General features: G+C 39.6%; 1 protein-coding gene across 5 annotated transcripts in view; it reads left to right on the top strand.

Moving 5' to 3' along the window:
• The first annotated feature begins 2,951 nt into the window (after positions 1-2,951).
• The window catches only part of LOC116401443 (latent-transforming growth factor beta-binding protein 1-like), a 31,311-nt gene continuing 20,779 nt past the window's right edge, over positions 2,952-13,483 (top strand). For 2 of the 5 annotated variants that reach the window (XM_031879831.1, XM_031879832.1), the window contains exons 1-2: positions 2,953-4,370; positions 9,279-9,446. In XM_031879831.1, the coding sequence (XP_031735691.1) occupies positions 4,322-4,370; positions 9,279-9,446 (217 nt within the window). In that variant the 5' untranslated portion in view covers positions 2,953-4,321. Of the gene's footprint in view, positions 4,371-9,278; positions 9,447-13,483 lie in introns of all 5 variants that reach the window. The other 3 variants (XM_031879834.1, XM_031879833.1, XM_031879835.1) reach the window with 3 other exon arrangements.

Genomic DNA, 13,483 nt, shown 5'->3' on the forward strand with positions numbered 1-13,483 from the left:
TCTCTCTCTCTCTCTCTCTCTCTCTCTCTCTCTCTCTCTCTCTCTCTGAGTCTCTCTGAGTCTCTCTCTGTGTGTGTCTCTCATACAGTCATTCAGGTCTTAGAGACTTTTAGAGAACCCCCCCCATTTTAAAATAAAAGCCGCACACACATGATTTAGAGATATACGTGATGCAGCTCAGCCAATCAAATATGGGTATTCTGATAAGTTTCCTGATACGAGTGACATTTACACACACCGCGACACAAGAGGGAGAGACGAGGAAAGACATGGCAGAGCTGGACAATAGTTATGTAAGCTGTAAAAGATAAAACATAGGACAATCTCCAAATGAGAAAGATTGCCAGAGAGATCAGAGTCTCTCTCTCTCACTCACTGACTCACTCACTCACTCATCCTCTCTCTCTCTGTGTCTCTCTCTCATACAGTCATTCAGGTCTTAGAGATTTTAAGAGGACTCCCCCCCACACACACCCCATTTTAAAGTAAAGGCCCCACAAAATGAATTCTAACTGAAATGCTTGTGATGAAGCCTGTCATTTAATAACCTCTGTTTATGTGTGTCAAACATTAAGATTATGTCTCGTCTCCCCCTCTCTCCCCCACCCAGTCCCACCCTTTCAAAATAAAAGCCTCATGGATTAACTGTATTTAAACGTTAAGCTCAAAATTAGGCTTTTTTGTTGAAATAATGAATGCTCTTACTAATACTGCGACAACTACTGCTACTAATATTTCTAGTATCACTACTACTACTACTGCTACTACTACTACTTCTACTGCAACTTTTGCTGTTGCTACTATTACTACTTCTACTACTACTACTGATACCATCACTATTATTACTACCACTACTGCTATTACTACCACTACCACTACTATTATTACTTATACCACAACTGCTACTACTGCTATTCCTGCTACTACTACAGCTATTAGTACGACTGCTACTAGTACTACTACTACTACTACTACTACTACTACTGCTACTTCAAAAACTGACTTTACTATTACTACTACTTATTCTACTACTACTACTGTTATATTAAATACTACGACCACTACTACAGCTATTACTACGCCTACTGATACTACTTCTTCTAATTACGAATACTTCGACTACAACTTCTACTACTACTGCTACTACAAATATCACTACTGCTACAACTCGTACTTATTCAAATGCTACTAATACTTCTACTGCTAATAATACTTCTACAACAACTACTTCTACTACTACTACAATAAATATCCCTACCACTGAAATTTTTTTAAGCTACAGAAACCGTTCGAATATATCAAAATGTTCAGCTCTTTCAGGAGAGGGGTGATGTGACTTCATATTTGTAATCTTTCAACTTTTTGAATTATTAAGCTTTTTGCAATTTTTTTTAAATTGGATATCTATTTTCAGCAATGTTTTTGCGATTCATTTCAGCTTTCAGCATTCCAACGCATTTTCAGCAGAAAATGCATTTTCTAGTTCATAAAGCATAAGAGATAGAAATATGAAAAGTCATAGCAGAAATGTCATTAAAGAGCTGAACATTTTGATAGTTGAACGGTTTCTGTAGCCTAAAAAATGAAGAAGAAGAAGAGGTGGGACGGAAGAAATATAAGAAGAAGAATAAAGAGAAACAGGATAACAATAGTTGGAATGCTTAACAGCATTCCAACAATTAACTGGGTTTAGCTAGACACCTAAAGTAAGCTACCAGTAAGACAGATATGCTGGCAACTGTAAATGTGTCCCCGACCCCTAGACAGAAACACATGATTCATTCATCAGTCTGCCCGTAGAATGCTGAATAACCACTAGGGAGGATTGTTCTGGCCAGGCATGAGTGCTGACATGGTCAGAATCTATAGTAAATATGCAGAGCTCTGAAACAGCCTACCCAAACCGCCGTTCAGATGAACAGAAATCCCATTGTTACCATTTGAGGAAGTGGCTTCAGTTTCAAGCAAAGCAGTGCTGAAAATACAGAAGTATTGTAGAACTGGAAGAAAAGGTTTCTGGACTGCATAACCTAAAGATGCTGAATACATTGCTATGAAAAATCTAAAAACTGCAATACTCTGCAATACTGCCCACAGATGGAAGTTGAAATGAATTCACTGATAAGGCTGAAAGAAGAAATGGTTTGTACATTAAAAGGTAGAAAAGGTAGAAAAAAGTTGAACACAAGCTGAAAGTTGAGATGGATTGGGAGAAGAAATTAAATGTAATAATAAAATGAACAGAAGAAATTTTAATAGCTGAAGAAAAAAAGACTTGGACCACAATAGTGCGGAATCTGCATTTACAAAATTAGCCAGTTGTCATTCAGTGTCCTATCTGAGTCTTTTATAAAAATCAGAGATCATCCTTGGGTCTTTGCACACCTGTTTTCTGACCCAAAGTTAGAGTTCTCTGTGTAGCATTAAAGTCACCATATTGTCTACACACCTATAAACTCCATGTCATGGTGGGTACGGACATGAGTCACAGTGATATGGGCAGAGTGTGTTCTTACTGATAGGATCTGACCCGTTAAAACTTTTTCAAAAGATCACTGGTGAGCTGGTATAGGACAATAAAACAATTCAAAACATTTGATATGTTAGCGGCATGGCTCTAGGGATGGCAATGTCTGTCTGTTGCTTGATCTACCATTTAGGTTCAGACCATGGACTGTATATGAGAAGTTACCCATTGGTTTGTGGACTGCGGTTTTGAAGCCTCTAGTTTGACATTTTGGCCGTCGTCATCTTTGTTTTTTTCACGGAAGTGACCGTTTTTGGACAGCTTGGGAGAGACATAAAGACATTCAATCATGCTGTATTGAAGAAGACATGAAACTAGTGATTGAGACCATAAACTCATGTTCACAATGTTTACTGAGGTAATAAATGAAATAAGAAGCAGGGTCATTTTCTGATTGACTTCAATACAATCAGACTTCTTTTTGCAACCGAAAGAGAAAGAGAAGAGAATGCAAGTTTAAGGCTAATAGTAAGGACTTTAGTTATCCCTTCATTTTCGACTAGCTCCATCATCAGGTCCAAATTATAATTTGTCCAATACTATATTTAGTGACCAAATACCTACAAAACTAATGATATTTCCATCACCCCCAGCTATATTCAGGTCTAATGTATTTTGTGCTAATTAGCTATTGTTAAATGGTTAAATTCTGCCTTTTGTCTTTGCTGATACTGCAAGCCCTTTAAGGTAGTCTTTCTGTTAGCTTCCTTCTCTAGCTCAACATGCTTCGTGAGCATTTCCCTATTTCTTGGACTAATGTTGATAAATGGTCCATGGGAGTCTAGAGTGGAGCCCTTAAAATGGTAATAAGTAATACTTTCTACCCCTTTATAGCATATTATGACCATGATGCATGTGTAGACCTTATTAGGTGTGTTGATCAATGCCAGGGCCTAGGCCAGGCGCTAACGTCTCTTAATTTCAACATATTCTACCTCTTAGCATTTATAGCTGCTCCAAGATGGAGGATGAGCAGTGTCATAATACATTTCCACTTCAAAGCTGAAACAGATGTTTTGTAGACTGACAACCAGATGACAAAGAGGACCATTAAACAGTTTAATCATAGCTTATTACTTATTTTAGAACATGTGGATTTAACTACCTCTAGTCTCACAGCTGCTCATATTAGGTAAGGCCCGCCCTCTTGAGATTGACAACCAATCAAAACAACCTGTTACAGTAAATGGTAAATGGACTTCTACTTGTTTCTGGTTGAGATTGGGCTTGAGACCTGCTTAGCCTATGCCTTGAAAACAATAGGGGAGGAAGGCGGCGATGTCTGTCTATCGATCTCCTCAACTGCATTTCGGTAGCAAGGACAGCGACGCCCGGACACGCCACACACAACAGCGCTATCCATATGAGAAAAACTCATAATAGTTCATGTTAATGCATAATGAATAATGATATAACTCACAAATCTAATGTGCACTTTCGTCAAACATTTATATGATCCTTATTTAATGTTCTTTTGGGGATTTTTGGGGTAATGCATATACTATTAAATAACTAAATGAATAAAACCTGATGCTGGAGCTGATCCAGCTGATATTGGGCGAAGGCAGGATACAGTGAAAGACAATCTTACGATACTTGTGCCACATTTCTTTTGTTTAATGAAAGTACTGAACATTTCTCTTTCCCATCTTGCAATGTTAAGAAATCCTTTGAAAAATCCCTGGATTGACTGTGTTTTGTATTTGTTGTTGATTCACAGATTTAGATGAGTGCCAGCTACAGGGTGTGTGTCCTAATGGAAACTGTCTGAACACCGTGGGCAGCTACAGGTGCATGTGTAAACCCGGCTATGTCCCTGACCCCACACTCACCACTTGCATATGTAAGTCCTACAATATAAGATTTCTTTCTATCATCACTTTCTCATTGATTAACATCCAAACCTAGAGCCTCCAACAGTTCAGTATCAGACTGAGCAAAAATCTTATATTAACAGAAATGAAACTATTACATTTGCATGCTGGTCTCTGATGTGCAGATTTGCTCATACAAAAGCTTCCCCATGAGTTTGATATTCACCATCACTTAATGACAGAGACATGGGAAATATGAGTTTAATTTCTTCCGTCTACCATCTGCTCCAAAGTACAAGCATAGCAAGGGCTGCTAGGAATGCTGCTAAAGCTGAAATATGTGTCTGATAATATGCATTTAAAACAGTGCATGGATGAAAGCATGGTGTTCATTGTATAATCAGAGTCCCCCTCAAGCATGTACTACAAGGCAGATCATGAAGTCAAACCCAACATGTCTCATGGCTCTTATATAATGAGGGGAGAGAGAAAGAGATACAGCATATCACCGGGGAAACAGAGAGAACAAATAGTTCTAAAAGGAACTGCTAATGCACAAGTGCCAAAGTGATCAATCTTCAACATGATTGAGTAGCGTTAATTAGCAGTTTTAGTCATCAATTATCCTTAATTGTCATGCTGTGAGCATGTGTTCTCCTGGTTTTGCAGTGCTGTGAGTTTCCATGCTTACGTGTGTGTGTGTGTGTGTGTGTGTGTGTGTGTGTGTGTGTGTGTGTGTGTGTGTGTGTGTGTGTGTGTGTGTGTGTGTGTGTGTGTGTGTGTGTGTGTGTGTGTGTGTGTGTGTGATAAAGTGGTTGGGGGATGGGTTCTGTGTCCTCTTTTATCTCATATCTAATGAAAGGCAAGTGTCCATTCATTGTGATTAGCGATTTAATTGTCCTTTACTGTCCATTTTAAACCACAGTTATAGTATAAGCCCAAAACCGTATTTTTCTCAAATATAGCCAGTAGTCGAATAATTGCCAGGTTGTGGGAAAAAACAACTGCTGGTGCTTGTTTTATAATATGCACGCTAAGCATAACATACATTTCCATCACTTTAATTTAATACATTCAACAGTATAATTATGCTATTTTCCACACTTTGTTGTTGTGGTTAAGTGTTACTATCATATTAATCTGGGTTTAAACATACAGATGTCAAGCAGCAAATGTTTTCTTCCTGACATTAGAACCTTGTGCACAGGTTTATTTGCCTCAACCCAGCTGATAAATATGCACCTAATTGGCATGCTATTTTTTGTGATATTTCTAAAATTGACTTAATATGTTCTTGATTCTGGAATATTAGTGATTACAGTATGCAAAATGCAACAGACCTACTTGTGACTTTTGCTAATCATGAAGATCCGTGCTTTAACTCTCCATTCATTTTTTGCCACTTATCTGACTCCATGCTGTAGTCGAAGCAGTCATGTCAATGGAATTGGTGCAATCTTAGACTCACTTATGGGGGTGAAGTAAAGCCATTCAAATCTTTTGCCTGAATTTCACTGTCTTTACACTGCTGACATTTGAGAGAACGGAGCGCTGAAAGGTCCAAAATGAAGGCCGTTATCACATTATCTATGTTGCACCATCCATTTTTAATGAGTAGCCCGATCAGTAGTTTTATCTCACCAAGTATCCAGCACCAACCTTTTTTGCTAGGACACATGGATGAACATTGCTGTGCCACTTTCTGGTATCCCATCTAAGCCATGCCTTGCGCTACACTGATGGCTTCAACACATGAATGGCTGTACTGGCAACGAGTAAGAAAATACCATTTTTAAATGCCTTGCTGTGCTGAATTATCAGTACCCTTGTGAAAGGCTTGTAACTGAATCTCTTTAGTTTGAAGTTTTGTTAAATTCTTACGTTTCTGTTCATACTTTCACGTATTAGCCTTAAACAAACTGCTTCACATTAAAAACTACTGGCAAACCATCAGGACACCTTTATTCAGAAACGCTGCAAGTTATTTGTCAAAGAGTTAGAGGAACACTGTTTGTGTAACTACGTAAAAATATAAAAATGGGCTTCTTGCCACAGCTTGAGTGAGCTGTTAGATGAGATCTACAGGCAACAGGCTCTTACTCAGGTTTGTGTGAACCAGCACAACTCCAACATATCGACAAGTAAACACCTTTTATCTTGCCATGTTGTCCAGTGGAAAACCGTGTTGTGGCAGCTCAACTTGAATGGTGTCAGTTGATCATGGCTCAGCTTGACGTGAACATCCTTCCACCATGCTTGAAATGGACCAGATCTTATGACATTTTTGTAATTGTCATAAGACCTCAAAGGCAGAGCAAAACGTCTGCCGTCATAGTGTCCTCCTACCTCTCGGTCTCTCTCCAAGATTCCTGAATAACAGAGCACTCTTTGGATCTCTCATTAAAGGAATTCATGGTACAGCACCAAATGTTGTATAGAAGATAGTTGACCGCAGTAGTTGTGTTCAGAATTTATTTTAAAGAACTCAAGAGAGTAGTTTAAATCGGTCTACTTTCTCGCCGTGAAAGTACAGTCACTACCTATTGTTGGATTTCTTTTAGTTTTGAAAATTGTCGAATGCAGCCCTTGTTGTCAACTGTGGCTTAGTGGAGAGCAGTCGTCCTTCAATCAAAGGATCGGCGGTTCGATCCCCGGCTCTGCTGGTCACATGTTGGTGGGCATGTTAGCCCCTGCCATCAGTGTATGAATGGGTGAAATAGTGAGAAAGAGCGAGTGGTACAAGTCCAGTTACCATTACCTTATGATTTACCATTACCTTATGATTCCGACATTGGAAAAGTGTGATGGAGGTGGTCTTTTTAACCCTAACCCTATTTTTAGGTCTCTGCTCGAAAATTGCATACCCATACTAAAAAGAGTGTATTTCTGCAACTACAGTTCCAGTTAGAGACTGCAGATGGAACAGATGCCTGCTGCCTTCAAATGGTGGTAAAGAGAGTCCTCAGTGTGAAGGAAAAATCAGCATTATCATGTTGTAGATTATTGTTGCTGTCGCAACATTAAATCACATAAATGATGTAACTAATTCATGTTTGTGATCATGCAGCTATAACATGGTTTCAACAGCATATACCATCTCAGGAATCCATTTCATCAGATGTTGTCAAAAGAAATAGAGCTATTTATTTGCTTTTAGTTTTTAGTTGTGCTGATGGTGAGTGTTGGCTTCCTTTCCCTGTCACTGCTCACTACTTTTTAAGTGAACTCTGGGTGATTCATCAGCATCATTCAGGCCATGATGTCTGTCATTGACAAGATTATCCACTTGGCTTTTCATTCATATTCTCTTTAAAATTGAGAAATTGGCTGCTAAACTTTTAAAGCAAAACTAGAGGTTGAGGAGTTTTGACCCTGTCCCCTGCAGTGGATAATGCCACAGATTGATACTTGTAAAGTTAGCAGCCCTGTTGTTACCTAGCTAGCTCCCCACTAGTGATCGTTTGCCTGCATGCATGACTTGCTGGCTAGCCAGCTGTCTCCCCTCCCGTCTCCCTTCCTGTCTCTTCAGCGAAGAGGTGTGGCCAGGACCTGCTGCCGTCTCTTTCCTTGTACACACACAGACTACTGTTTGTGATTGTGCTTTTTAAAATTACGTAACTTTGTCAGGTGTGTAAACATAGAATAGAGCAAGTGCAAAAAGCAGACACACACAAGCAGACAGACAGACAGACAGAGAGAGAGACAGAGATTAGCTCTAGAGAAAACAGCAGAAGATCAGAATTATGTGTTGACCGGCGCAGAGAACAGCCATTCTTCTGCTTGGGCAACAGTTGACAGCGTGGCTTTTTTTTACGCTAAAATGCCAGACTGGCTGGTAGCCTGCTGCTTAGGATATATCTTTGGATAGGGCTAAGCCAGCTGTTTGCTCCGCCTTCAGTCGTTATGCTAAGCTAGGTTAACCAGCCTGAATAACTCACAGAACCACTGTATGTGTGTTTAAGTATGTACCCATTTGCTTAACTTCTCAAATAATGAACCTACTTGAGAATCCTTTCTTTCTGTTACGTTAGCATTGATACAGCATTTACAATATAAGCTGAATTAACTGAATTAGAAAACTATGTGTTTGGTCGTGTGTCTGCTAATGTGTGTCTGTCTGTCTGTCTGTCTGTCCAAGGCTAATCTTGCATACTTGCTGGATCCATTAGTCTAATATTGATTTGTGCTCATTTATGACTGCAATCTAAAGAAGCTCTCATAGTTTGCGTTGATTCACACTTTTGAAAAATACATTTTATTGATTGTTTTCAATAAAATACTCCTCAATATCCAAGAAGTTCCTGTGTCTTGCTTCCCAACTGAAGTGCAAGCCTGCACAGAGCTGGTGCAGACGACTAAATAACAATGAGAAGAACCAGTTGCGTGAGGTTCCCAAAGAAAAACACCTATGAGATGGGATGTTAGACAAGTCGTTTGTATTCATTCAATCAAACATTACAGCAGTGCTCGTTACAGAGACACCTGGTGGGGGTCTGCACTCTTCTGAGTACTCAGGCCATACAACTTGAAAAACACAAACTGAGCCAAACTCTCCTGCATGCCTTCAATCTCAGGCAGCGCTTGACTTTGATAGTGCATGAAGCATTAGCATGAAAGGGATCTTTTCCTACAACATGTCTGTGCTTTGAATGTGTTTCTGTGTTTTGTGTTTGGCTTAAATTGTTTGAATGTAGTTGTTTGTGCCACCACAAAATGTGGTTGTCCGACTTCTGTATTATAACATGTATTTTTTCTCTATGCACTAGTGTTGCTTTAGAAATATGTTTGTTTGTGGCAAAAGTATGTTCAGGTAAGAAGGGAAGGTTGCTTTGGTGAAGGGGACCTCTTTATTTCTCCACTCTCTGTTCTCTCTTTCCCCCATGTATGTGTCTCCTACACTCTGGTGCACTACTCCCACCTTCTAAACTCTGCTTTAGCCAACACGCCTGCCATCCAAGAGGAGAAGGGGGCTTGCTTCCGTTTGGTCAGCTCAGGGAGGCAATGTTTGCACCCAGTATCTACCCAGCTGAGCAAACAGCTCTGCTGCTGCAGTGTGGGTAAAGCCTGGGGCCCTCGTTGTGACAAATGCCCCCCTCCAGGAACAGGTAAGGTCAAGTCAGATAGTTATCCTGTCTTAATAAGAACTAGCTAACCCAAACCAAACTTACCATAACTAAACTGATTTAACTCTTTCCGAACAAAGTTCACATAAGTGAAATATTTCAACATCTACTAGATTGATTGGCATTAAATATTGCACAGCTACCCATGGTTCCAAAATGATGTATACTAATGACTTTGATGATCCCCTGACTTCATCTAAAGCTACCACAAGGTGGAAATTTTTGGTATTGAAGGAAATATTTTTGACAGATATTGAAAGGTCAATCAAATATGTTACAGCTAGTAATGCTCCCCTTATGGTTGAATTGTAATCAATTAGTTTATCTGACTTTTCATCTCACCATCATATGGTCAAAATGGTAATTTGTACAATACTTTGCTGTATGACCAAATATCTGCCTAACTAATGACATTCCCATCAGCTTCAGCTGTACTTTTTGTTTGTTCCTTACTGTATTATATAGTCAGATATGTATTGAACTGCATATCTGATGTTTTAATACAGTACATTGTCCATTGCCCCCAGTAACCCTGCAAGGGTGAAGAGCTGGCCTACTCTTCCATGGCCTGGACGGAATCCACATTGCTCTTCCTGGATCTGAGGTCTAATAATCAGTCAGATAGTCATAGCGTCCTTTCTAGCATCCTGGAGTAAACTTTTCCTGGAAGACTCAGCAATGTGATAATAAAGTGCTCAGATAATTGGAGCACATTATCTCAACCCCTTTTTTATAAATAGAAACCACCACCCTGGTATGCCACTCCACTCCACCGGCACCGTCCTTACCCTTCACTCACACTACAGCCAAGACAGCCCAACAGTGTTTGGATACTTCTCACGGCAAATCTCATCCACACCTGATTCCGAGCTGCTGAGTAGCTTTTTGACTACCTCAGACACTTTTCTAGGGATATACTGTAGGTTAGGCTTTCCCTGAGTCTTTCAACTCTTCCTCCTCCACAGAGGACATGTCAATCGAGTTCAAGAGATCCTCAAAGTGCTCTTTTCACCGCTAGACAATATCCTCAGTAAGGGTGAGCAGTTCTCTAATGGTTTAGAACCAGAACTTCCTTGAGGCCAACCAAAAGTCCTTTTCCATAGCCACACCAAACCACTCCCACAGTACATTTGGTCCCCTGGAACCTGTAGTGTTATGTAAAAAATGAGTATAAGAGGCTGTAACTTTGTTAGCCAAACATTAGCATAACACTGAATACTGAGACTGAATATGATAAGTTGTTTCCCCGGCACATACACAGCTGTAAGGTTGTAACGCATCATACACTGCACTTCATACCCATGTCACATCATTTTTTGAATAGGTTGTTCAGGGGTTTGGTGACCTCAGACAGGTTTGTCAGGTACCTACCTAAATAGTGTATTATACCCAGGATCCTTCTCAGATCAGTGACATTGTTTGGTGGCTCAAGCTGAGTGACGGCCTTGACCTCATCTGGCCAAATGCCATGCTCATCTATACAGTGTCCAAAATAGTTAAGTCTTCGCTGACGCAAGAGAAATTTGTCGCGGTTCAGCTTTAAACCAGCTTTCTCCAGTGTGTCCAGAGTCTTTTGGAGCTTCACCTCGTGGACCTCTTCAGAGTCTGAAAAATTACAGATGTCGTCCATTTAAAATGCAAGGACTTCGTGATCTTTCAAGAGCTCAGTCATTTCACACTGAAAGATTTCCAGTGCACTTGTTATTCCAAATGGCTCTATTAAAGAAATATCTTCCAAAGGGAGTTACGAAGGTAGTACGTTTGGCACTCTCTCTGTCTAGTGGTATCTGCCAGAAACCACCTGCTGCGTCCAAAAGGGAAAACACATTTTTCTGCCGGCGAGTTTAGATAGGATATCATCTATGGTGGACAGAATAAACTTCGCTCTCTTTACTGCCTTATTCAGGCGTTTTAGTTCAACGCTTATCCTTGGCTGATCTTCGTTCTTCTTGGGCACAGCAACTATCGGAGCACACCACTCCGTGGGCTCTTTCATTGGCTCTGATCACGCTACCGTGCGGTCCAGCTCCTTTTTTACTTTAGGGAGCATAGGCACTGACACACGCCTTGCAGTAGTCACACTGTAGGGTACAGTGTCCTCCTGCAGTCTGATTTTGATTGGCTTTATCTTCAACCTGCCTAAATCTGCTGGGCTGGCAACACTTAACTGCTTTGTGCTTTTGATCTCTTTTATTCGCTTGACTAAGCCCATAGCAATAGCTACATTAGGGCTCAGCAGGTTGCTGCCATTTGACCCCTTTATCACGTTTACTTTAAACCTGAACTTTTGCTTTTTCCACACACTAGTAACTGTGAAGTAACCCTTACAGTTCACTCTTACCCCAGGCCTGCCTAATTTGGTCACGCCAGTTTTCAGTCGTGCCTTATTTCTCAGCAGGTTAAAAGTATTTTCTGAAATGACACTTGTATCTGCCCCGTGTCAATTTTAAAGTCTATTTCAATATCTTGCACAGGCCGTTTTACCGCCCATGCCTTGTTTAAGTTGTCCACGTCTGTAATTTCTCCCATGAAATGAACGTGCCTCTTCTCCCTGCTGTGACCTTTTTGACCACGCGTGAGCGGCATACTGCTGCAAAATCTCCCAGCTTTTTACACTTATGGCATTTCACATTGCGTGCAGCACATCTGTCCTCTTTAGCATGCACCCTACCACATCTGGAACATTTGGGTCCCTTATTGTTAACATCTTGCCCTTGTTTTGCCCTGGCCCCACTTCGCCCTAACTGTATTGCGCATGCTGCTTGTATCCTACTTCATATTCACCTTCGGTACGAAATAACTGTCACCATTACAGTCTCATAATCATTTGCATCTTCATTGTCATCTTCCGAAAACGTGAACGTTTTGAAAACTTGTTCAGCTTCCTTCCCCATTGAGTAGAGAAGCGTATGCACCTGTACTTCTCCAGTTTCTTTATTAAGTTTTGTTACTATCTTGAAGCGATGAAACCTCTGATGCCATTCTGGCCATTGATCCAGGCGAGAAAAGTCAAAGTTTTCAGGAGGTGGGAACTTGGCAATCTTCTGACACCATGTAGTGTTATGTAGAAAATGAGTATAAGAGGCAGTTGTATCTTTGGCTAAGTTTATTAGCCAAACATTAGCATAACACTGAATACTGAGACTGACTGGATTTCCACCCCAGGTGTGGACTATACACGCCCCGCCTGACACACGTTCTAAGATTACTGCCTTTGACCTTCTGACCAAAACTCCTTCCAGCTGCCTCCACATCAGAGGTTTTGAACATGGCCCACTCAGTTGTCCCCAACGTCCCCTCGGGACGCTCAAAAATAAGTCTTTCAGTGGTGGGAGCAGGTCTGTCCGGAAGCTTATTATTATTCATTATGATTGGATTTCATATGTTGTATAGAACCTTGTGGAACCCCATGACTACCTTTGGTGTGCATGGAGGATTTGTGGTTTACATATACAAACTGTTATTGATCTCTGTTATAGGATGTGATCATCAATGGTGTCGAAATGGTGTTGAACTATATAATATAGTTTTGTGGCAACATGGCATATCTATATATCTATATATATATATCTATATCTATATCTATCTATATCTATCTATATATATATATATCTATATATATATATCTATCTCTATCTCTATATCTCTATATATATCTATATCTATATCTATATATATCTCTATATCTATATATATCTATATCTATATCTATATCTATATATATCTATATCTATATATATCTATCTATATATATCTCTATATATATATATATCTCTATATATATATATCTCTATATATATATATATCTCTATATATATATATCTATATATATACATATCTATATATATACATATCTATATATATACATCTATATCTATATATATCTATCTATCTATCTATCTATCTATCTATCTATCTATCTATCTATTCATCTATTCATCTATTCATCTATTCATCTATTCATCTATCTATTCATCTATCTATCATCTATCTATCATCTATCTATCATCTATCTATCA

The sequence above is a fragment of the Anarrhichthys ocellatus genome, unplaced genomic scaffold (genome assembly GCF_004355925.1).
Source record: "Anarrhichthys ocellatus isolate YVR2014 unplaced genomic scaffold, GSC_Weel_1.0 scaffold451, whole genome shotgun sequence".
Classification (NCBI taxonomy): Eukaryota; Metazoa; Chordata; class Actinopteri; order Perciformes; family Anarhichadidae; genus Anarrhichthys; species Anarrhichthys ocellatus.